The sequence below is a fragment of the Mytilus californianus genome, unplaced genomic scaffold (assembly GCF_021869535.1).
Source record: "Mytilus californianus isolate M0D057914Y unplaced genomic scaffold, xbMytCali1.0.p SCAF_57, whole genome shotgun sequence".
Classification (NCBI taxonomy): domain Eukaryota; kingdom Metazoa; phylum Mollusca; class Bivalvia; order Mytilida; family Mytilidae; genus Mytilus; species Mytilus californianus.
Genome location: NW_026262709.1, coordinates 867,760 through 891,617, shown reverse-complemented (window position 1 = coordinate 891,617; position 23,858 = coordinate 867,760). Strand labels below are relative to the sequence as shown.

At 32.7% G+C, this 23,858-nt stretch overlaps 1 protein-coding gene across 1 annotated transcript in view; it reads right to left on the bottom strand.

The window, feature by feature from the left end:
• Window positions 1-23,858, bottom strand: part of LOC127703947 (uncharacterized) — a 124,670-nt gene that overhangs the window by 1,706 nt on the left and 99,106 nt on the right. Inside the window, exons 10-18 of the mRNA XM_052207986.1 lie at window positions 21,243-21,728; window positions 19,227-19,374; window positions 17,759-17,890; window positions 13,900-14,061; window positions 12,968-13,070; window positions 10,360-10,491; window positions 8,543-8,629; window positions 5,597-5,695; window positions 832-931 (exon numbers count right to left, since the gene is read on the bottom strand). Coding sequence (XP_052063946.1) covers window positions 859-931; window positions 5,597-5,695; window positions 8,543-8,629; window positions 10,360-10,491; window positions 12,968-13,070; window positions 13,900-14,061; window positions 17,759-17,890; window positions 19,227-19,374; window positions 21,243-21,728 — 1,422 coding nt within the window. The 3' untranslated portion in view covers window positions 832-858. The remainder of the gene's footprint in view (window positions 1-831; window positions 932-5,596; window positions 5,696-8,542; window positions 8,630-10,359; window positions 10,492-12,967; window positions 13,071-13,899; window positions 14,062-17,758; window positions 17,891-19,226; window positions 19,375-21,242; window positions 21,729-23,858) is intronic.

The following is a 23,858-nucleotide window of genomic DNA, read 5'->3' as shown; positions in this document are numbered from 1 at the left end:
ATTTTATAATTTCGAGTGTTTGTTCACGTTACAATAGTTCACTAAAAAAAAGTAACTCACTGCGAAATTTTGTGCCATAAAAAATTTCTGGGGAGAACATTGATATGTCTGTGGTAGAAGGTTATTTTCATGAATATCTTTGATTTTGTTTGATTTATTCACAACTTTCATAGAAATGGGACAATATAGAACTTAAAATATTGTACAGATATCCATCTATTGCTGATGACTGTAAGTAGCAATCGAGATTTCTTCTAGTTACTGTAAATTTAGAAAATATTGCCTGCATTTATTATTGCTATTTTGGAAGAATGGACAAAAATGCAATATTGATTATTGTGTTTTTAAGAAAATCTGCATACAGATATATCTATCCGATATTAGAATGCAAATTCTTATTATTGCGATTCTCATCCATTCACACTATACGCATTAATAAAACCTCACAATAATTTCTGAATTTACCGTATTAGTGTAGTTTTATGTAACCTTATTGCTTGTTTTCACCAAAGGCTATTTGTGGTAAAAGGTCATTAAGTGCCATGTTTTGTGCAAATGTACATGTGCTGTGCCTAACTATTTACAATGTATACATGTGCAGTGCTTACCTATTTACAATGTAAACATGTGCTGTGCCTAACTATTTACAATGTATACATGTGCAGTACTTACCTATTTACAATGTAAACATGTGCTGTGCCTAACTATTTACAATGTATACATGTGCAGTGCTTACCTATTTACAATGTAAACATGTGCAGTACTTACCTTTTTACAATGTATACATGTGCAGTACTTATCTTACAATGTGTACACATGTGCTGTGCTTACCTTTATACAACTGTGTCTGTGGTGTATTCAGGGAGGAGAGTGAGGAGCTGAGGAAGAGGAAGAGTGAGCAGGGGAACGATGCTGAAGCAGGCTGTCATACCTTCAATTAATTAAAAATAATTCATCAGAATACAAACAATTTAAGTATTTCCTTATAAATCAGCTGATTCTCAAATTTTGTTGCTTTTCATAAAAATTTTCAAGTGCATATTTTTACATAAAATAAAAAAAAATTCAATAAAATTTAAAGCAAAGAATTACAAAAATGATATTTTTTGTATACATTCTATTGATAACTGAAAGCCAACTACTTTTAGTCAACAAATTCCAACTTTCAGAATATACAAAATTTATAGGTAAATAAATATCAATTGTCATGAATATGTCATACTGGAATCTTCTCTTATATAAATAAATTAACAAAGATAAATAAACTGTTGACACAGAGATATATCTCGCCTGTCGGCATAAAATTCAGAAAATGATGGACAGCAACATTGCTTATGAATTCAAAGTCCCTGGACCATGATCTTGTGGGCAAGGCCTAGAAATGGTCGACAAACTGAGATGTACAGACAGTAATGTAACTGTGTAGAAAATATCATTGTCTATTGTAAGTTGTTCCTATCAATCTAACTTGAGTAGAAAACTTTACATTGAAAATTGCTAATTAATTCAAAGTCACTAGACCATGTCCTAGGGGGCAGGGCCTCAAAATAGTCGTCAAACTGATATGTACTGATAGTAATGCAACGTTATATTAAATATCAATGATCTATCACAAGTAGTTCCTATCAAACTAACTTAAGGATGTACTTAGGTCATTAAAAAAATTTAGAATTTAAAATTGATACTTTAATTCAGAAGAGCATTAGTTAAGGAACAAAACAAGCTAAAAATATTGATAGGTTATGGAACTTCTTTAAAATGCTCCGCAGGGCGCAGCTTGATACGACCGCAGAGGTCGAACCCTGAACAGTTGGGGCAAGTATGGACACAACATTCAAGCTTGATACAGCTTTGCATTTGGATTGTGATTAAATATTTGACACAGCATAGGTTTCTGACACAGAATGAATGTGGTCTAAGAACTTAAAAATTTTAAATTGGACATTCACCTATTATTGTCCAATATCCAAAATCTAAATACATGGTTAGATTCAGCATATAAAAGAACCCCATATATACAATTTTTTTGTTGAAATCAAACAAAGTTTAATTTTGGACCCCGATTTGGACCAACTTGAAAACTGGGCCCATAATCAAAAATCTAAATACATGTTTAGATTCAGCATATCAAAGAACACTAAGAATTCAATTTTTGTTAAAATCAAACTAAGTTTAATTTTGGACCCTTTGGACCTAAATGTAGACCAATTTGAAAACGGAACCAAACATTAAGAATCTAAATACACGATTAGATTCAGCATATCAAAGAACCCCAATAATTCAATTTTTGATGAAATCAAACAAAGTTTAATTTTGGACCCTTTTGACCTCAATGTGGACAAAGTTGATAATGGGGCCCAAAAATCAAAAATCTAATTACATGGTTAGATTCAGCATATCAAAGAACCCCATATATTCAATTTTTGTTGAAATCAAACAAAGTTTAATTTTGGACCCCGATTTGGACCAACTTGAAAACTGGGCCCATAATCAAAAATCTAAATATATGTTTAGATTCAGCATATCAAAGAACACTAAGAATTCAATTTTTGTTAAAATCAAACTAAGTTTAATTTTGGACCCTTTGGACCTTAATGTAGACCAATTTGAAAACGGAACCAAAAATTAAGAATCTAAATACACGATTAGATTCAGCATATCAAAGAACCCCAATAATTCAATTTTTGATGAAATCAAACAAAGTTTAATTTTGGACCCTTTTGACCTCAATGTGGACAAAGTTGATAAGGCCAAGTAAATTTAATTAGTAGATTTTCATCCAAATTTTTGAAAAAAATGGGGTGGGTGGGAGGATTTTATTTTTTATTTTTTATTAGATATGAAACGCTCTTGTGACGTGTTCTTCATATATGCAAGTGTAATAATAAGGTTCTATCATGTATATACATGTATAACGAATCAAACATACAAAGAAATGCAAAAACCAAAATTTGAAACAGGATGTTATTAATGAAACGAAATTATCGACAGTTACCGGTAACGAAAATGAACAAAAATCCGGAAATCGTAAATTTTTCAAAATAAAAAAAATTGGGGCGGAACGATTTCAGAGGGGCGGGCGGGGATGAAAATCTATCAATTAATTTTAATTGGCCTAATGGGGCCCAAAAATCAAAAATCTAAATACATGGTTAGATTCAGCATATCAAAGAACCCCATATATTCAATTTTTGTTGAAATCAAACAAAGTTTAATTTTGGACCCCGATTTGGACCAACTTGAAAACTGGGCCCATAATCAAAAATCTACATACATGTTTAGATTCAGCATATCAAAGAACCCTAAGAATTCAATTTTTGTTAAAATCAAACTAAGTTTAATTTTGGACCCTTTGGACATCAATGTGGACCAATTTAAAAACTGGGCCCAAAATCCAAAAACTAAATACACGGTTAGATTCAGCATATTAAAGAACCCCAAGAATTCAAGAATAAAACCCAATTGAAATTGGTCAAGAAATAAGCAATTTATACGAAGTATCTTCTTTTGCACAATACTGTGCAATTAAATATTTCTTGCTATTGGGCAATACTGTACAATTGACAATTTCTTGCTATTGCGCAATATTGTGCTATTGGATATTTCTTGCTATTGCGCAATACTGTGCAATTGAAGATTTCTTGCTATTGCGCAATACTGTGCAATTGAAGATTTCTTGCTATTGTGCAATACTGTGCAATTGAAAATTTCTTGCTATTGTACAATACTTATTATATAATAATTTACACATCATGTTTGCAATTGGTGTGTATCTCCTACCATATCATTATTATTTGCTTTTAAATATAAATCAGAAATAACCAACTTAAAATGGAAAATTTTAAAAGAAAAAAAAAAGGAAAAAAAGAAAAAAAAGGAAAAAAAAAAAAATCCCCCCCCCCAAATTTTTTGAACCCCCTTATGATTCATCACCCCCAAACTCAATCCCAGCCTTCCCTTTGTGGTATGGTACCTTGCAGTACAATTTCAGAGAGATCCATGCACTTGAACACAAGTTATTGTCTGGAAACTAGAAAAATGTGTTTTTTGGCCCCTTTTTGGCCCCAAATTCCTAAACGTTTATGGCAATTACCCCCAAACTCAATTCAAGCTTTCCCTTTGTGATATTGAACCTTGTAGTACAATTTCAGAAAGATCCATACACTTACACACAAGTTATTGTCCTGAAACTAGAAAAATGCTTGTTTTTTGCCCCTTTTTGGCCCCTAATTCCTAAAATATTGAGGCAATTACCCCCATCATCAATCCCAGCCTTCCCTTTGTGGTATGGTACCTTGCAGTACAATTTCAGAGAGATCCATACACTTGAACACAAGTTATTGTCTGGAAACTAGAAAAATGCTTATTTTTGGCCCCTTTTTGGCCCCCAATTCCTAAACGTTTCGGCAATTACCCCCAAACTCAATTCCAGCTTTCCCTTTGTGATATGGAACCTTGTAGTACAATTTCAGAAAGATCCATACACTTACACACAAGTTATTGTCATGAAACTAGAAAAATGCTTGTTTTTTGCCCCTAATTCCTAAAATTTTGAGGCAATTACCCCCAAAATCAATCTCAGCATTCCTTTTGTGATATGGAACCTTGTGGTACAATGTCAGAGAGATCCATACACTAACACACAAGTTATGTCTGGAAGTTACAAAAATGCTTACTTTTGGCCCCTAATTCCTTTACTGTTGGTACCATAACCCCCAAAATCAATCCCAACCTTCCTTTTGTGGTATTGTACCTTGTGGTAAAATTTCATAGAGATCCATTCACTTAAACTAAAGTTAGAGTGCGAAAACCAATGTGTCTTTGGACGACGACGACGACAACGACGACCACAACGACGACGCCAACGTCATACCAATATACGACCACAAAAATTTTTTTGGGGTCGTTTAAAAATTGGTGGGAAAAGGTTGACTCAGACTTTTACCTTACATTTAGCATTGGTATTGTTTGGGTCTCCAATTGTAAGAAAAGAAATCTAGAATCTGCTTAAATTTTGGTAAATCACCTTTTATGAGCTATTGAAAACTTATATGAAAAGCATATGAAAAGAAAAGTGGGTGATATGGGGCAAAATATTTTACCCTATGAAGTCTGAACATGTGACAAAAATCCTTCACCTGACCTGAGTACAACCTTAAGCAGAAATTTTAACAATTGTTGATGCCGTCGTCGCTGAAGCTGTCACAGTCCCCGGAAAAGCATTCCCTTGGTCTTGCTTTCCGCGACTTTTGTCGCAGGCGAGAAAAAAATCATGAAAATTAATGATGAGTAAGCATAAATATGTGTAAGCTAAGGTAAGAGTATCATATTATCAATGTTTTAAATATGAAGTTCTTAAGTACACAGATTATTCAATATTGTAAAATTATTTTAATATAATACATGTTGTAATGCTGTAATATATAAAAACAATTTTTGTTCGCATTTCTATACATATTTGAAGCTTAGAAAGCCATGTTTCTTCTCTATATTTTCACTGGCTTGGTCAAATGCGTTTATGGTAAATCGTAAAGACTGCATCATCGATGGACCAGGTAATCACCTAATGTTAAAATAGTGTGTGTGATAAACTTACTTTTTTACTTGATCTGGAATATATATGTACTCCACAGGGACTATATTGGACAAGTCATGCAATGTTCGCACAAACTTTAACTTGGAACTAAATTTTGAGCTGAAAAATAACAAAAAATATAAGTATTATTTAACATTTTAAAAATATGATTTTATCTTTTGTACAATTAAATCTGCCTTAGTCAAAATCAAATAAACTGTTAACACAGAGATATGTCTCACCTATTTATTATTTTGAAATGCAAATGTTGAAATTAAAAAGCAATACTTTAACATGTAAGCAAATATTCAAAGTCAATGAACCATGACCGAAGGTACAGGGCTAAACAATCTCAATGGAAATGAGATGTGCCAATGCTAATACAACTGCAAACCAAATACCATTGACTTTTCATAAGTAGTTCCCTTTAAACAAACCTAAACACAAACATTAACTTGTAAACTATGTAAAAGTTTCAAAGTCAATGAACCATAATTAGGGAGTGGGGTTATATAATCTCCATGGAAATGAAACTTGCAAATGCCAATACATTTGCACACCGAATTCATTGACTTAACATTAGTGGTTCATCTTAAACTGACCTAATCCCAAACTAATACATGTAAACTAAGCAAAAGTTTCAAAGTCAATAGACCATGACTGAGGGGTAAGGACCAAATATTCTCCATGGAAATCAGATGTGCTAATGCTTATATAACTGCATACCAATTATCACTGACCAACCGCTAACAGTTTCCCTTAAACTGACCTAATCACAAACTAGAACATGAAAACTAAGCAAAAGTTTCAAAGTCAATGGACCATGAATGAGGGGGCAGGGCCAAATAATCTCCATGGAAATGAGATATGCCAATGTTTATACAACTGCATACCAAATATCATTGACCTACCACTAGTGGTTCCCCATAAACTGACCTAATCACAAACTAATACATGTAAACTAAGCAAAGTTTCAAAGTCAACAGACCTTGACTGAGGGGGCGGGGCCAAATAATCTCCATGGAAATGAGATATGCCAATGCTTATACAACTGCATACCAAATATCATTGACCTACCACTAGTGGTTCCCAATAAACTGACCTAATCACAAACTAATACATGTAAACTAAGAAAAGTTTCAAAGTCAATAGACCTTGGCTGAGGGGGCGGGGCCAAATAATCTCCATGGTAATGAGATGTGCCAATGCTAATACAACTGCATACCACATATCATTGACCTACCACTAGTGGTTCACCATGAACTAGACCTAATCACAAACTAATACATTGTTGACGCCTCCGCCCTGCCGCCGACACCGGAAACAGCATCCCTAAGTCTCGCTTTTTGACTCCGTCAAGGCGAGACAACAAAAACTGCCATAAGCTTCATTATCTTTTTTTTGAAATATGAACTCGTTTGAATCTTATAAATAGCAAAGTTTTGTTGCAGGCCTAAAAATTTTCTACTATAAAAATTAATTTACTTATTTAACAAAGTATAACTACTGTGTATTCATTTATTTTCATAGATATTTATTTTTTTGTGGATTGAGAAAATATTGCATTTTCCTGGATATTGATTTCATGGTTTTACCAAAGTCTGCAAACAAGCCAATACAAAAATTGTACTATGTTGAACATTTAAAATCGTGGTTCATCTGTACCCACGAAATCCAGGAAAATTGGTATTCCACGAATAATAATGAATCTAAAGTAAAAGATTTACATAAATGATATATAGAAACATTTCTATTCAAATTGAAGCCGTCTTACATCTGCCAGAAAAGCCCAACTTTTTCTTTATATGGCTGCTTTTATCATTCAGCTTAAAAACAAGTCATTTACCCTTTTATTTGTGATTTATTTAGGAAATTATCTCCCTTTTCTCCATCATCTCATCTCTTACTGTCTTTTCATATTTTAAAGATTATTTTGACTTTGGGTTTTTGGGTTGCTGTCTCATTAACATACTGATATAAGGATTATTCATATAGTGTAAGTACTTGTCCAATGTATGAGGGTAGGAATGCCCTTTACTGTCAGGCGACAAATGGTCATTTTCGGCTACCGTTAGCATCAAATTCGTTAAATTTTTATTGTGATTCGTCAGAGGTCTCAAATAATTAACCGTTACAGTTATTTTTGGAAAGGATTTAATGTGATTCGTCAAAATCAGTCAATTCTTTTATTGTCTTAAAGAAAGTGTACATTGTATCGTCATGCACCAAAAATTACCGTTAACTTCATTTGGCAAGATTTTTTACCGTTATTCGCCATGAAGGTACCCCAATTACGACCCTCATGTATGGTAATCTTAGGATGTGGATTATTTTGTGAAGTTGCTAACTCATGGTCATCAACCCTATATATTCCTATTCATGAGGGTCTGGATGGAAGCCTTTCTTGTTTTTTGTATTCTTTAATTTTGTTTACCTCCTTTTTTGTGGGTTCATTATTCTTTATTCTGTCAACCCCATCCAGAGCCTCATTCATTTATATGTTATAGCAGAATAGACCTTACAGTCATAAATTTTAAAGCATGCCCAATAAATACTTCTGCAATGAAATATGCTATATTTGACTGAACTTAGAAGTTAGCTCTAAGTCAAAGATGTAAATTTTCTTGTTTAATTGGTATAAAAATAAGATGTTGTATGATTGCCGATGAGACAACTCTCTTCCAGAAACCAAATGATGTAGAAGGTAAGCAACTATATGGGCATGGTTCTAACTAATTGCAGGAATGGGTATATTTCCTTTGTAATCTTGCAATACAGTCAAACCTGTAATGTTATTACAAGTCACCCAAGGGACCAGAAAAAAACCTTACCTTAGAATAGAGTTGACCTTTGAAATGAGATTCCAAATGCATAGGTATTCCTAAAATGGGACAAGAATAGTATGACCTGACAATTTTTCTCTTCAAAGAGGTGACTTTATAGCAGGTTTGACTGTATTCTACTTACCTAATAAATGGTTTTGTCATCAAGACGATTGTCCTCAGCCACAATGTCGGGTGTATCAGTAATAAACCTTTTAAATTTTTCTTTAATCTGCAAAATTTATATTTCGAAATACATAAGCATTTCCTACAGAAACTTGCAATAAGTAAGTAGTGTGTAATAATATATTATATATAGATCAAATAAAGCTTCAAATTAGTGACAACATCACTCAGTGACAAAATTATGTTTTAAATAGAATTCCAAGCTTGCATGAATGATGGAGAACATTATCCCTTATATAATATATATTGTACATGCAAGCTTTTGCAATATAAAAATCTTCTCAGGACAATATTCATCCATATTCATTCAATAACCCTATATTATTTATACATTGTAAAGTGGCAGATCCAGGGGGGGGGGGGGTTCCGGGGGTTGGAACCCCCCCCTTTTTTTTTGATGATCAATGCATTTGAATGGGGACATATAGTTGGAACCCCCCCTTTATCCTTGGTTAGGAACACCCCCTTTTATAAATGGCTGGATCCACCCCTGTTGTAAATATACAAAAAGATGTTTTTCCTTGCATTGCATGAGGTATACCGGTATGTCTTGATGTAAAGCAAACACATTCAACCAACAAAAATGGTAAATTTAACATTTTTTTCTACCAGTAAAATTATTTTACAAGATTGATTGATTGATTGTTGGTTGCTTTACGCTGCATTAGCACAACAAGGCTATATCGCGGCGATATTTTACAAGAAATAATTTGCCACATGCAGGAGAATTTTCCCTGGATTATATGTCTCAAAGCACACCAATTTTCAAAAATATAATCCTTGGGAAAATTTATTTGAAAAAACTGTTTCAATTATAGAATGACAAAATATGAAGTGACAAGAGCGCATCTTTATGGTTTATAATTCTTATCTGATAAATTCCTGTGAATCTTGTTGTGGATATTCACAAATCAAAATATATTTCATTTTGAATCTTTATAGTGAATGTATTTTGTTTGCACATTTTTTCAGCAAGTAGTACAGTCTACTTGACTACAAAAGTTCAGTTCACATCTAACCAGTTTGTCAAGAGTATTATCAACACATTTTGCATTCATAGGGATGATACTAACTTTTTCAAACCTCATCATTTATTTTGTATAAATGCACAAATTAATTTCTCAATTTACAGTATTAGAAATGTTTTATATTTATATGAATGAAGTAAAGAAGAATATAAATATTATTTCTAGTAAGTTCTTGAATTCTGAGCCTTTTCATTTCACATTCCTGTTATAATATGGAAGCCTGATGGATATTAACTAATCAAATCTGTATTCAAACACGCAAACATAGATTTTTCATTATGAAAACTGGGTTAAACCCTCAGATAATGAAGTAGAGTTTAAAAAATGATGTATCTCTATATAAATTACACCTTATATAAGTATCTGGATTTTGTCTTTGATTGATCAATAGCTAGTGTATTTTTCATGTATTTTTTAATATCGGAAGAATTTTCTTCATATTTCACAATGGCTGTAGTATATGCACAAAGATATGTCATTTTTATCATCCCTGGTGTCGTATTTGCCAAAGCCTGTATTCCATACTAACCCTTCACAAAGACACTTCATCATTTGTGCACATTTTTTAAATATAGAACAATCATGGTGTAATTTAACAGATATATCATGTTCACGAGGCATATTATTGGCGGCTTAGGTCATTTTACTTTCTCTCCACAGCCACAGCTATTTCACGCAAAAAAAGACTTCCTGAATATTTTCATAATAAGACAAATAATTATAATGTTGCACACTATTAAAAGCTCACCTTCTGTCTATCATTTGATAACATTTTTTCAGCCAACCAAAACTTGGCATTTGTCTCCTGGGCGTGGCACCATGGAAATACACAATCATATAATCTTCTGCTACTAACAATTCTAAGGTACTAATCACATATCTGAAATCCATATCATTTAAAGTCAGAGAAAATCCTTTTTGAAAAGCTTCAATTAAGAAATAAATTTACACATCATTTTTAATCTAGATTTTTAAGGTAAGTCATACAGTAACTCATAAGAGATGATTTGATTTATCTCCCTTTGGATATGTCAGATTATTTTATCCTTTCAATTCTCAAATCAATGAAACATTGTTTATATAAATAAGAAGATGTGGTATGTGTGCCAATGAGACAACTCTCCATCCAAGTCACAATGTGTAAAAAGTGTGCTTATATTTCAACTGTTAGCCATGCATCAGTATATCAACAATAATTTTAACAACAGCACTACAAGATCCTGCTAAAAAAGTACAGTTAAACGATCTGATTCTCTTCTATTTATTTCCACTGACACCTTGTAAATCAGTGTTGGTATATGTAAATATCTTTCATATAAAACACAAGTATTTGTAGTTTTACCATTAGGGCTATTCCATTAAAATGCATGCGGGAGGGTAGGAAGGGAAGTTTAGTTATTGAATGTGGGTCATGGGTCTTTTTTCAGTATGTGTCTATTACCATTATGCAAAATTATCTAAAAAATGGTTCTTGGTTGTAGGGATATTTTGAAAGTCCGTTCCTACCCTCCCACATACATTTTAATGGAATAGCCCTTACACCATGTGCCTGACAGAAACAAATTAGTTATATTGCATATAACACGCAAATGTCAACAATATGAAATAAGAAGATGTGGTATGATTGCCAATATGAAAACTATCTACCAGAGAACAAATGACTTACACTGGACGTTATGCAACCAACAATCAATCAACTAAATGAAAATAGATGTGAGCAATTAGATGATATTAGCAAGTCTGTTTTCTTGTAAGAAGGTAATTAATACAAATCTTTTTCTGATATGATCTCTGAATCTAACATAAATGCTTTGAGTGGTATATCCCAAAATTGAATTCTGACATGATCTTGAGATACAGGGAGCTTTAATGCCAAATGGGTCTTAGTAATTCATAAGGATCACTAGCTTATTGATGGTTCAAACATTGCTCATGGTAAGGTGCTCTCTACTCTGATTTTAATAGACTAGGAATGCCTGTTTTCCTGATTCTAATTGACTAGGAATGCCTGTTTTCCTGATTTTAATCTGTTTTCCTGATTTTAATTGACTAGGAATGCCTGTTTTCCTGATTTTAACTGACTAAGAATGCCTCTTTTCCTGATTTTAATTGACTAGGAATGCCTGTTTTCCTGATTTTAATTGACTAGGAATGCCTGTTTTCCTGATTTTAATCTCTTTTCCTGATTTTAATTGACTAGGAATACCTGTTTTCCTGATTTAAATTGACTAGGAATGCCTGTTTTCCTGATTAAAGTGACTAGGAATGCCTGTTTTCCTGATTTTAATTGACTAGGAATGCCTGTTTTCCTGATTTTAATTGACTAGGAATGCCTGTTTTTCCTGATTTTAACTGACTAGGAATGCCTGTTTTCCTGATTTTAACTGACAAGGAATGCCTGTTTTCCTGATTTTAATTGACTAGGAATGTCTGTTTTCCTGATTTTAACTGACTAGGAATGCCTGTTTTCCTGATGAATACCTGTTTTCCTGATTTTAACTGAATAGGAATACCTGTTTTCCTGATTTTAATTGACTAGGAATACCTGTTTTCCTGATTTTAATTGACTAGGAATGCCTGTTTTCCTGATTTTAATTGACTAGGAATGCCTGTTTTCCTGATTTTAATTGACTAGGAATGCCTGTTTTCCTGATTTTATTTGACTAGGAATGCCTGTTTTCCTGCCAAAGGTTGTGGTTCTCTCTCAGTGATTTTACGCCAGTACTTAAAACCTTCCATCCTTTATGGGTGGATTTTACATAGATAAATATAATCGTATAATATAAGCAAAATGAGGATGTTAAATTTGATGTATGCCTTTTTGTGCTTCTTCGTTACATTTGTTTGTTTTTATAGTGATTAAGATGATAACACAATGTTAACTGCTGTACCCCTATTTTTGACATTTTTACCTATTGTGTCTGTTTGTTTTGTTCACGCATCTTTGTCAATATAATGGAATTTGATACGACTGTCATTCAAGTGAGAGGTTTAGCTAGCTATAAAACCAGGTTCAATCCACCATTTTCTAAATAAGAAAATGCCTGTACCAAGTCAGGAATATGACAGTTGTTATCCATTTGTTTGATGTGTTTGAACTTTTGATTTTGCCATTTCATTGGGGACTTTCCTTTTTAAATTTTCCTCGGAGTTCAGTATTTTTGTGATTTTACTTTTTTCAGTACTCTGGCTTCGTGTACAACAGAAACTAGTCACTAAGTGTGAGGAAAGTGGTATCAAACACAAACAATCAATCTTCAGTACCAACTTAATATAATTTTCAGAGTGTTTTTTCTTAGAACTTCATTTTGAAACTATGTCTTGAGATAAATGCAATAAAAATCTTTAAGACTTACAAAAATAAATTATCCATAACATAATTATAATCTTTACGACTTCTATCGGGTAAATAACAACCAGAAAATACTATAATAGCATTCAGTCCATCACCATAGTAACCTGAAAATAAACAAATATAGAAGTCAGTCAGTTAACAAAGTAACCTGTTGAAAGTTGCAAACATAACTATAGTCATTCTATAGCATACAGGGGGGGGGGGGGGGGGTCGGAGGGGACCTGATCCCGAAATCCTGGGGTTAAAAACATGAAATCCCGAGGTCCCAAACTTAAAGAAATTTAAATCCCGACATCCCGAAATTCGAAAAAAGAATTCCCCGATCCTGAAAGGATCAATCCCGAAATCCCGATCTTAAAAACACCCGATCCCAGAGTCCCAATAAAGGTCCGACCCCCCTTCAGCATAGAAACCTGAAAAACTATTGATAGTATTTATTCAGTTGTTGTAGTTTCCATTAATGCATGACACAAATCTCTTCACACACTTGATATTGCTGTACTTCCTTTCAAAGTGATAGAGAGGCCTTTAACGAAGAGCAAAAGCTCGATAAGTCATTGCAAGTTCAAACTGTGCATGAAAGAATTTTACTGTAGATCAATGATTATAAATCACGAGATAACAATTTTCATGGAATTTGTGGGTATATGAAAACCAAGAGTTTTAAGGTTCAGCGAATTTCACATTTTTTATAGACTTGTATGCAGACTAGCAGAAAAAAAATTTCACGAAAATGGAATTTTTACCTAATGCACCAAACTAGTACCCACGAGAATTAAATGAATTACAGAATATAAAGGGCGAAGAAATTTAACAAATACTCTCATAATTAACCCGACAATCCCACTTGGGCCATTGTTAAATACAAAAACAATACAAACAAATCTGTATTTCCTACACTCGCAAATATACATTCAATTCCCAGGTACCTACCTCCATGTGTCAGAACTTTTTTATATGGGTCAATGACCTTTAGGTCAATCTTCTGTTGTTTCCCATTGATTTCTACTCCTCGCCAATGTTTGGCATCCTGGTACTCGTCTTCAGCACTGTATTCTGGGATAGGATCTTTTGGAATGCTTACAGGAGTATCATCTGGAAAGAAAATGAGAAATAAGTATAAATAAAATGCAGAGTAGCTTCTATGTCACTTGGTCTCTGGTGTAAAGTTGTTGCATTGGCAATCATACCACATCTGTTTATTTTTACCTGCATTGTCAATGGCGAAAGCAGGTCTACTGACTGCTCCACTCCATCCTTCCCTTAGTCCATCTTCATGGATTCGTTTTTGCTCCTATAAAAGGGAAGGATTTTATATTTGGTCTAAGATTGATAATATTGAGTTGCAGTGTATAAGCAATTTTTATGCTCAAACAATTGCAAGCAGCAACAGAGGTCCAGATCTGGTATTGGTCTTGTTATATTTATAAACTATGGCTATTTGATGCAGGTCCACACCCGGTATTGGTCTTGTTATATTTATAAACAATGGCCATTCGATGCAGGTCCAGACCCAGTATTGGTCTTGTTATATTTATAAACAATGGCCATTCGATGCAGGTCCAGACCCAGTATTGGTCTTGTTATATTTATAAACAATGGCCATTCGATGCAGGTCCAGACCTGGTATTAGTCTTGTTATATTTATAAACTATGGCTATTCGATGCAGGTCCAGACCCAGTATTGGTCTTGTTATATTTATAAACAATGGCTATTCGATGCAGGTCCAGACCCAGTATTGGTCTTGTTATATTTATAAACAATGGCTATTCGATGCAGGTCCAGACCCAGTATTGGTCTTGTTACATTTATAAACTATGGCTATTTGATGCAGGTCCACACCCGGTATTGGTCTTGTTATATTTATAAACAATGGCCATTCGATGCAGGTCCAGACCCAGTATTGGTCTTGTTATATTTATAAACAATGGCCATTCGATGCAGGTCCAGACCTGGTATTAGTCTTGTTATATTTATAAACAATGGCTATTCGATGCAGGTCCAGACCCAGTATTGGTCTTGTTATATTTATAAACAATGGCCATTCGATGCAGGTCCAGACCCAGTATTGGTCTTGTTATATTTATAAACTATGGCTATTCGATGCAGGTCCAGGCCCAGTATTGGTCTTGTTATATTTATAAACTATGGCTATTCTATGCTGGTCCAGACCCGGTATTGGTCTTGTTATATTTATAAACAATGGCTATTTGATGCTGGTCCAGACCCAGTATTGGTCTTGTTATATTTATAAACAATGGCTATTCTATGCTGGTCCAGACCTGGTATTGGTCTTGTTATATTTATAAACAATGGCTATTCTATGCTGGTCCAGACTGGTATTGGTCTTGTTATATTTATAAACAATGGGTATTCGATGCAGGTCCAGACCCAGTATTGGTCTTGTTATATTTATAAACAATGGCTATTTGATGCTGGTCCAGACCCGGTATTGGTCTTGTTATATTTATAAACAATGGCTATTCTATGCTGGTCCAGACCTGGTATTGGTCTTGTTATATTTATAAACAATGGCTATTTGATGCTGGTCAAGACCCGGTATTGGTCTTGTTATATTTATAAACAATGGCTATTCTATGCTGGTCCAGACCTGGTATTGGTCTTGTTATATTTATAAACAATGGCTATTTGATGCTGGTCCAGACCCGGTATTGGTCTTGTTATATTTATAAACAATGGCTATTCTATACTGGTCCAGACCCGGTATTGGTCTTGTTATATTTATAAACAATGGCTATTCTATGCTGGTCCAGACCCGGTATTGGTCTTGTTATATTTATAAACAATGGCTATTCGATGCAGGTCCAGACCCAGTATTGGTTTTGTTATATTTATAAACTATTAAATGTAGACACATATTTGAAGTTCCAAATGAAAAAGAAATCTTTTCTTATCTAAACTACAAGAAAATTGATAAACAAATGAATATTTTGAATTTTATATTATCATAATACAGTTTTTCTTAGTAATTCAATCTCTTTTGTCAGTGATATGCGTCAAGAATTTTGAATAACAAGAATATCGAGTCATTTGTACATTCTAATAAAAAATTTGCAGAATTTTGATACTGTTATAAATTCATATTAAAATCTACATTTTTGTAGCTTTAGATTAATGTCTCTACGATTTGAAATGTGATGCAATATATATCAGTAAGATTTATGGCATTTTAATATTCGAAGCTTAATTCTGACTGTGAATAACACAAAAAACTAAAAAAATCATGATTTGAAGTAAGAAGCAATAAATATCTGCAAGTTTTACGACAATTTAATATTTGCAGCTGAAATCTGACTGAATAATACAAAAAATAAAGCATTTATGAATATTTTAGGGCTTTATCTTTATTTCTCAATGTGCATTAAAACAAATATCTAGAAGATATATTTTGTTTTTCCGGTAATAAACTTGATTTATATCACTGTTGAAAAAGATGTTTGATTTGTTTATGACTGAAAACTCCCACTACATGTATATGCATCTCAATTTTTTTATCTCTAAAATAACCATTCCATTCATTTGAAGGCCATACAACGATTACTGTGGATTCATTGAGTACCATTATTGGGTACTAATTTTCATGGATTGAGGAAAACTTTTATTTTTGATTTACTGTAAATTCAGAAATTATTGCGTGCATTTATTATTGCGATTTTGTCTTTTTTGACTAAAATGCGATTTTAATTTTTGCGATATTGAGAAAAATCCTGTTTAATTCATATAAAAAATGTCAAAATGCGAGTTTAAATTATTGCGATTATAACCCTGTCGCATTTTTCGCAATAATAAAAACATCGCAATAATTTCTGAATTTACAGTATTGCAAAGGAATCTAACCATTCCCATGAAACAGTTGGAGTTTACCTGGCTATTTCATTTCTTGCAAAGGGAACTCTCACTTTGAATGAATACAATAACTATTTCTCTGTAGAGTTTAATTTTTTGGTACAGCCAAATTCATAAATGAATGATTGGTTTTTCAAGAAGAAATTTAAAGTTCCCATTGAATGAACTCCACAGAGAATAATAGCTATAGTGTTTGTTCAATAGGAGAGTTCCCTGTACAATAGCTATAGTGTTTGTTCAATGGGAGAGTTCCCTGTACAATAGCTATAGTGTTTGTTCAATGGGAGAGTTCCCTGTTCAATAGCTATAGTGTTTATTCAATGGGAGAGTTCCCTGTACAATAGCTATAGTGTTTATTCAATGGGAAAGTTCCCTGTACAATAGCTATAGTGTTTATTCAATGGGGGAGTTCCCTGTACAATAGCTATAGTGTTTGTTCAATGGGAGAGTTCCCTGTACAATAGCTATAGTGTTTGTTCAATGGGAGAGTTCCCTGTACAATAGCTATAGTGTTTATTCAATGGGAGAGTTCCCTGTACAATAGCTATAGTGTTTGTTCAATGGGAGAGTTCCTTGTACAATAGCTATAGTGTTTGTTCAATGGGAGAGTTCCCTGTACAATAGCTATAGTGTTTGTTCAATGGGAGAGTTCCCTGTACAATAGCTATAGTGTTTATTCAATGGGAGAGTTCCCTGTACAATAGCTATAGTGTTTATTCAATGGGAGAGTTCCTTTGAAATATTGGTTTTGCCAAAGTCTGCCGAAAAGCCTTTAGAAACTGTGTATTTTATTGAACATTTAAATCGTGTTTTACCCTTATCCATGAAATCCCCCAAAATTGGTTCCCTTCAAGTAATAATGAATCAAAAGTATAAATTTTGTCTGAATATATCTTAATTCAACAAAGAGAGACAACTACTCACTTTCCCATTCTAAATCCCCAGGATTATCTGTAGTATCTATATCATCAGGGGAAGCATAGTCCTCCTTTAGAATGTTGAAGTTAGCAGATATCTTCTTCTTTTTACGAGTCTGTAAAGATGTTGGTCTGTTTGCTGAAATAACACATAATATTGTATCATACACATAACATATAATATTGTATCATACACATAACATATAATATTGTATCATACACATAACATATAATATTGTATCATACACATAACATATAATATTGTATCATACACATAACACATAATATTGTATCATACACATAACATATAATATTGTATCATACACATAACACATAATATTGTATCATACACATAACATATAATATTGTATCATACACATAACATATAATATTGTATCATTTACAACCCCAAGGGTGACTGGGGAATAGAAGTATGGTCACCATTGGTCTTCCTCCGACCGGCGGTAATACCCTCGTCAAAGTGGGGCGTCCGTTTGGCTGTGCGGGATTTACAAATTTGCAGCCACGTCCGGTCAGAATGGGGACGTTAAATCCGATGACTCGTGTAAAGAGAGTGCCACGCTCTTTGCACGTTAAGAACCCTTGCAACAACTCTTTGAGGGGTCCGTAGGTGACCTGTTGCAGGGCTAAATTTCTGTCCCTATCCAATATACCCTCATTTCCTGTGGCAGTCTAAATTTCTCCGACCTCAACCCCATACGCCTCTTTTTACAGAACCTACCTATTGTATTTATTGTTAATTTGTTCTCGCCCTGAATATGCATGAAATATTTGCCACTGGATGTTAAGCAACCAACAATCAATCAATCAATGTATCATTTACATATCATTTGTGATATACTAAAAACTAGGGATGTCAACAAGAACTTATATACCCAGAGGCACCCAGTATTAAATATCAAAATGATACTTAACTAATTGGTTTCCAGCTAGGACATATTATTTTTCATGGCAGAAATTCAATCAATATTGGCGCAATAACCTTTCAATGAATTAATGCAAAACTTCCAAAATGACTTCATGTTTAGCTTCTGATTTCTGATTATTCACTGAAAGGTATCTAAGATATATATGACTTTGCAATCCAATAAAAACATGTTCTATTTTAAACCAAAGTTTTACAGTCTGACAATAAGATACGAAAAGTCAGTAGCCTGTAATTCAGTGGTTGGCATTGGTTCATGTCCGTCATATTTGTTTTTCGTAAATTGTTTAGTTATAAATTAGGCCGTTAGTTTTCTCATTTGAATGGTTTCGTATTTTTCATGTCAGGGCCTTTTATTGCCGACTATACAGTATGAGTTTTTCTCATTGTTGAAGGCCGTACAGTTGCCTATAATTGCTAACATCCACTTTATTTGAACTTTGGTGAATAGTTGTCTCATTGGCAGTCATACCACATCTCCTTATTTTTATAAGGAAACATCACTATAAGAAAACTCTCATCATCTTACCAGGTCTGGTACTATCACTACTATCAGAATCACCACTGCTATGTCTGGACCGTGAGTCACTGGAATCTGTGTCGTTGTCTGCGTCCCCCATACCAGGTATGGGATCCTCGTGCCACTCTTCTGTCATATCCATACCTTTCTTTACTGGCTACAATACACAATTGGTACAATGTACTATGTGATACTGTAAATTCAAAAATTATTGCGAATAATGCTGGGTTAGTAATGCAATAATAAGAACTTTGACATTCTGAAATCTGACACATGTATTTGTATTTGGCTTTCCTGTAATCGCAATAATTAAGTTCTCACATTTTGGACTGTCATGTCGAAAACACAATAATAAATGCATGCAACAATTTCTGAATTTACAGTATTCTGAAAGTATTTTATTGCAAAATTACTGAATATATTTCATTAATTGACAACAGAAGAAACCATTCATCGCAAAACTTGCTTTTCAGGTGCCTGTCCCCATTTATAAACCTCACCAATGTTTGTCTTATGTCATATCTTATATGTTGTTTTGCTATTTGGAGAATTTAGTGTCGATGCCAGGTTTATGATTGTTTCTATAAGATTTTTTTTCACAACAATTATAAATTTGGGATGAGTTTAAACTTGGCATACTGCATAGACACCTGTTTATTGTTGAAGACAATATTACCAGCTGCCCTCTAGATGACTTGTGTTTATTTTTATCGCTGGGTTGCTGTCTTATTGACATATACCCCATATCTTCTTTTATTGACTATTCAATCTTTATACAAATATTTGATCTTTTGCATTAAGGTGCAATTGGTTGTAAATTGGTAAACAAATTGATCAAATGTGCATACTTGAATAGTTCAAACAACTTCAATGTAAAATACATGTTAGTAATGAATACCTGAAATCTTTATATCCTGTATAATATTAACTTCAAAGTATACATCAACCATAGAATATATTTGATAACTCTACCAGGAGGTATTATTGATGTATAATTATTATATTCTAATTACATCAATGCTATTTAATGCTGAATATTAATCTATTTTGCCCAATATAAGTTTTATTCAACCTCACATGCATTTTAAATAAAATGGAAAAAACCCAACATTTACCATAGATTACAAACAAGTAGAAGTTGTACACCTGCTGTATTATGAAATTGTTTGAGGAATTTTCTCACATTTTCCAAACTTGTGAATGCATTAATTATTTTTTTTTGCAAAATTTAGAAAAGATGGGCTTCACTATGCACATAATTGTCCATTCATTAAAAAACATTGTGTGTGACCTGGCCATTTGTGTCTACTTTGTTCCATTTTTGTTGAGCCTGCAACTTTTGTCGCAAAAGCGAGACATAGTGATCCTACATTCCGTCGTCAGCGGCAGCGACCACAAATATTCACTCGGTGGTTAAAGTTTTTGAAATTTTAATAACTTTCTTAAAATATCCTGGATTTCTAACAAACTTGGACAGAAGCTTGTTTATGATCATAAGATAGTATCCAAAAGTAATTTTTGTAAAAAAAAAAATCCTGTTTATCAGTATTTTACTTATAAATGGACTTAGTTTTTCTGCCAGTTAACATTACATTCACTCTGTAGTTAAATTTTTAAAAATTCTAATTACTTTCTTAAACTATCCTGGATTTGTACCAAACTTGGACAGAAGCTTGTTTATGATCAAAAGCTAGTATCTAGAAGGAAATTTTGTAAAAAAAAATTTCCTGTTTTTCCATATATTACTTATAAATGGACTTGGTTATCATTATCTTCTTTATCATTTGTTCATTCAATAAATTTATGTTTCAACTCTTTTATAAATCTATAGATTTGATTGCATACTGTATTCATTTTTTACAAGCATAACTTTTTTCATACATTTCAAACATTTTATTTCATTAGCTGTAAATCTATTATGTGCATTCCCCTATCACACTGAAGACATAGACAACAGCAAAAGTAGGCGAGACTCTGGGTTCCGCAGAACCCATACAAATTTTTCTATCTATAAATCTCACTTACCTTGGCTACTTTAGGTTTTTCTGTTCCTTCATTTGTTTTCTCTTGTTGAAATTTCACTGACTTAACAGATTCTGTTGTCTTGTTTTCTGGTTCTTCTGAATTACTGACAAGTTCTTTTGTCTTGTTCTCAGGTTCTTCTGATTTACTTACAGGTTCTTGTGTCTCGTTAACTAGTTCTTCTGATTTACTGACAGGTTCTTGTGTCTTGCTCACTAGTTCTTCTGATTTACTGACAGGTTCTTGTGTCTTGCTCACTAGTTCTTCTGATTTACTGACAGGTTCTTGTGTCTGGTTCACTAGTTCTTCTGATTTACTGACAGGTTCTTGTGTCTGGTTCACAAGTTCTTCTGATTTATTGACGGGTTCTTGTGTCTTGTTCTCAGTGTCTACAGATATATTCTCAGGTTCTTTACTGACTGTTTCCGGTTCATTCTCACAATTTAATTGATCATCAACGGTTTCAACACTTTTTTCTTTTAAATCCTCCTGAAATGAATGATAACACAATGGTCATTTTGTCTGCAATTAGATATTACCAGAACACTGCAATACATCCAAATTAAACTTTAAAAAAAATCAGTTCTTGGCAAAAAATATAAAAGTTGCTTACAAGTTATATGAAATATTGAATTAGTATTTCCCAATTCTCATGTTCCTAACATCACGCAATACTTTATAATCAAATTTTGTCATCCCCATCGGAACATTAATCAAAGCAATCAAAATACAATTATTGTATAATAATACATCATAGTTCTATTGATTGGAAATTAGTGTCTGCCTATGGTATATGGTTTTTATTTGTAATCAAGTCAATAGATCCAATTGTTTGACATGTTTGATAAAAGACAAATGCTGCAATTTGTAAATTAATAAATTAATTTCATAAATACAGTTTAGAACTTTATTAAGTTTTTGAAATATCTTTAATAAAAAATAAATTAACATTGAATATTAAATTTTAATTCCATATTAAATTTTAATTCCAGTAAAAATGTTCAGCAATTAAGTGTATTTATTGTAGGTAAATTAAACCTGAGCCTAAATCCTCTCTGGTTTCGACCCATCATATCCTGAAAAAACTTCACTTGGCACTAAACATTTAAATTCCTAAAACTTCAAACCTCATCATACAGGAGTGTCAAACATCAACATTAGGATATCATCGTGGATTCATATATATGCTTATCATATTGGATATATCATATGAGATGCATTGGATAGAAATCGACCATATACAAGTGCACATATAGTCATGTACATGTATAAGAAGTTGACTGATTTTGGAACATTCAAATATGAAATAAAAGACGATTTTTTGTCTGTTTTGTAGGATTCTTGTGTCTTAATTTTCAAACAAATATAATTTTAATTATATTGCTTTACTTGTAGATTTTTTCAACCCGTAATAGGTTAACAGATGTATTGAAATTCATTTGCATAAGGTCGATTTCTATCATACGCAGCTCATATATATATACAACCTTTATTAACTTTTGATCGTGGGCTTCAATTTTTACAGTATAAAATAAAATATAAAAAAAATTTAAACATAATTAATGTAGTTTTTTCTATGATAACAATTACTCCTCTCCATAATATCTGGTTTTGACCTTAATCTTGAATTTTCACTTGGCAGTCAATATAAGAATAGAATATTTATTGTTCCAATCAAGGGCCCTTAATGGGCAGCATGACATTTATACACACAAAACAATATATTATGATTTGTAACAAAAACAATTTTTTTACATCGAAATGAAATATCAAATGTTCATACAGTTATAGAGTTACATATATTTCTTCATCTTATATAAATCATGTACATTGTATTCCAGGCAGGACCTGAGATCCATAAAACCATTACATTAATCATCGTTATTATGTGTATTTATTACATTTCGTCTAATATCTAGACATTTAATAACACAATTCCCTAAATATTTTAGGACAGACAAATTTTCATTAGTAAATAACCAAACAAATTTATTAAATTTCTGTAACTATATATCTACATACAGGAGCAGATGATAACAAATGTCAAACAATGATTTTGGTGCATTAAAAGAAATATCATAGTAGATTCAAATAATAAAATGCCCTTTGTAATATTTATATAATGTAACATTTTCATATCATATTGGAAATGTCACATTTTATATACAACTTTTATTAACTTTTGATTGTGGGCTTCCACATGCCAATATTTTCATGGTATGAAGTAAAATTAGAGTTTTTTAAATATGAAATGAATGTCTCTTGATTATACTTATTATATCCAATCATTTAAAGGAAGATGTGAAAAAATTACAGACAGATAAATCAAAAACATATTTACAATCTACAGACTGTACACCCACTTAGTTTCTTTCCTTTAAATAAATACTGTCACAATGAGATTAACCGAATAACTGTTTTCATTTACAAAGTATATGTTTAACCCAAGTCAGGTATAAGAGAGAATATCACTAATAATGTTCGAAGATCATCTGTCTCCCTCCCTCAAAAATAATTATATGTAAGCTTGTTTTACATCATAAGGTTAACAAGCATTCTGTGAGTATTGCATGGCAATACATAGTCCCTACCAGTTAAAAATTCATTGCATTGGAACAA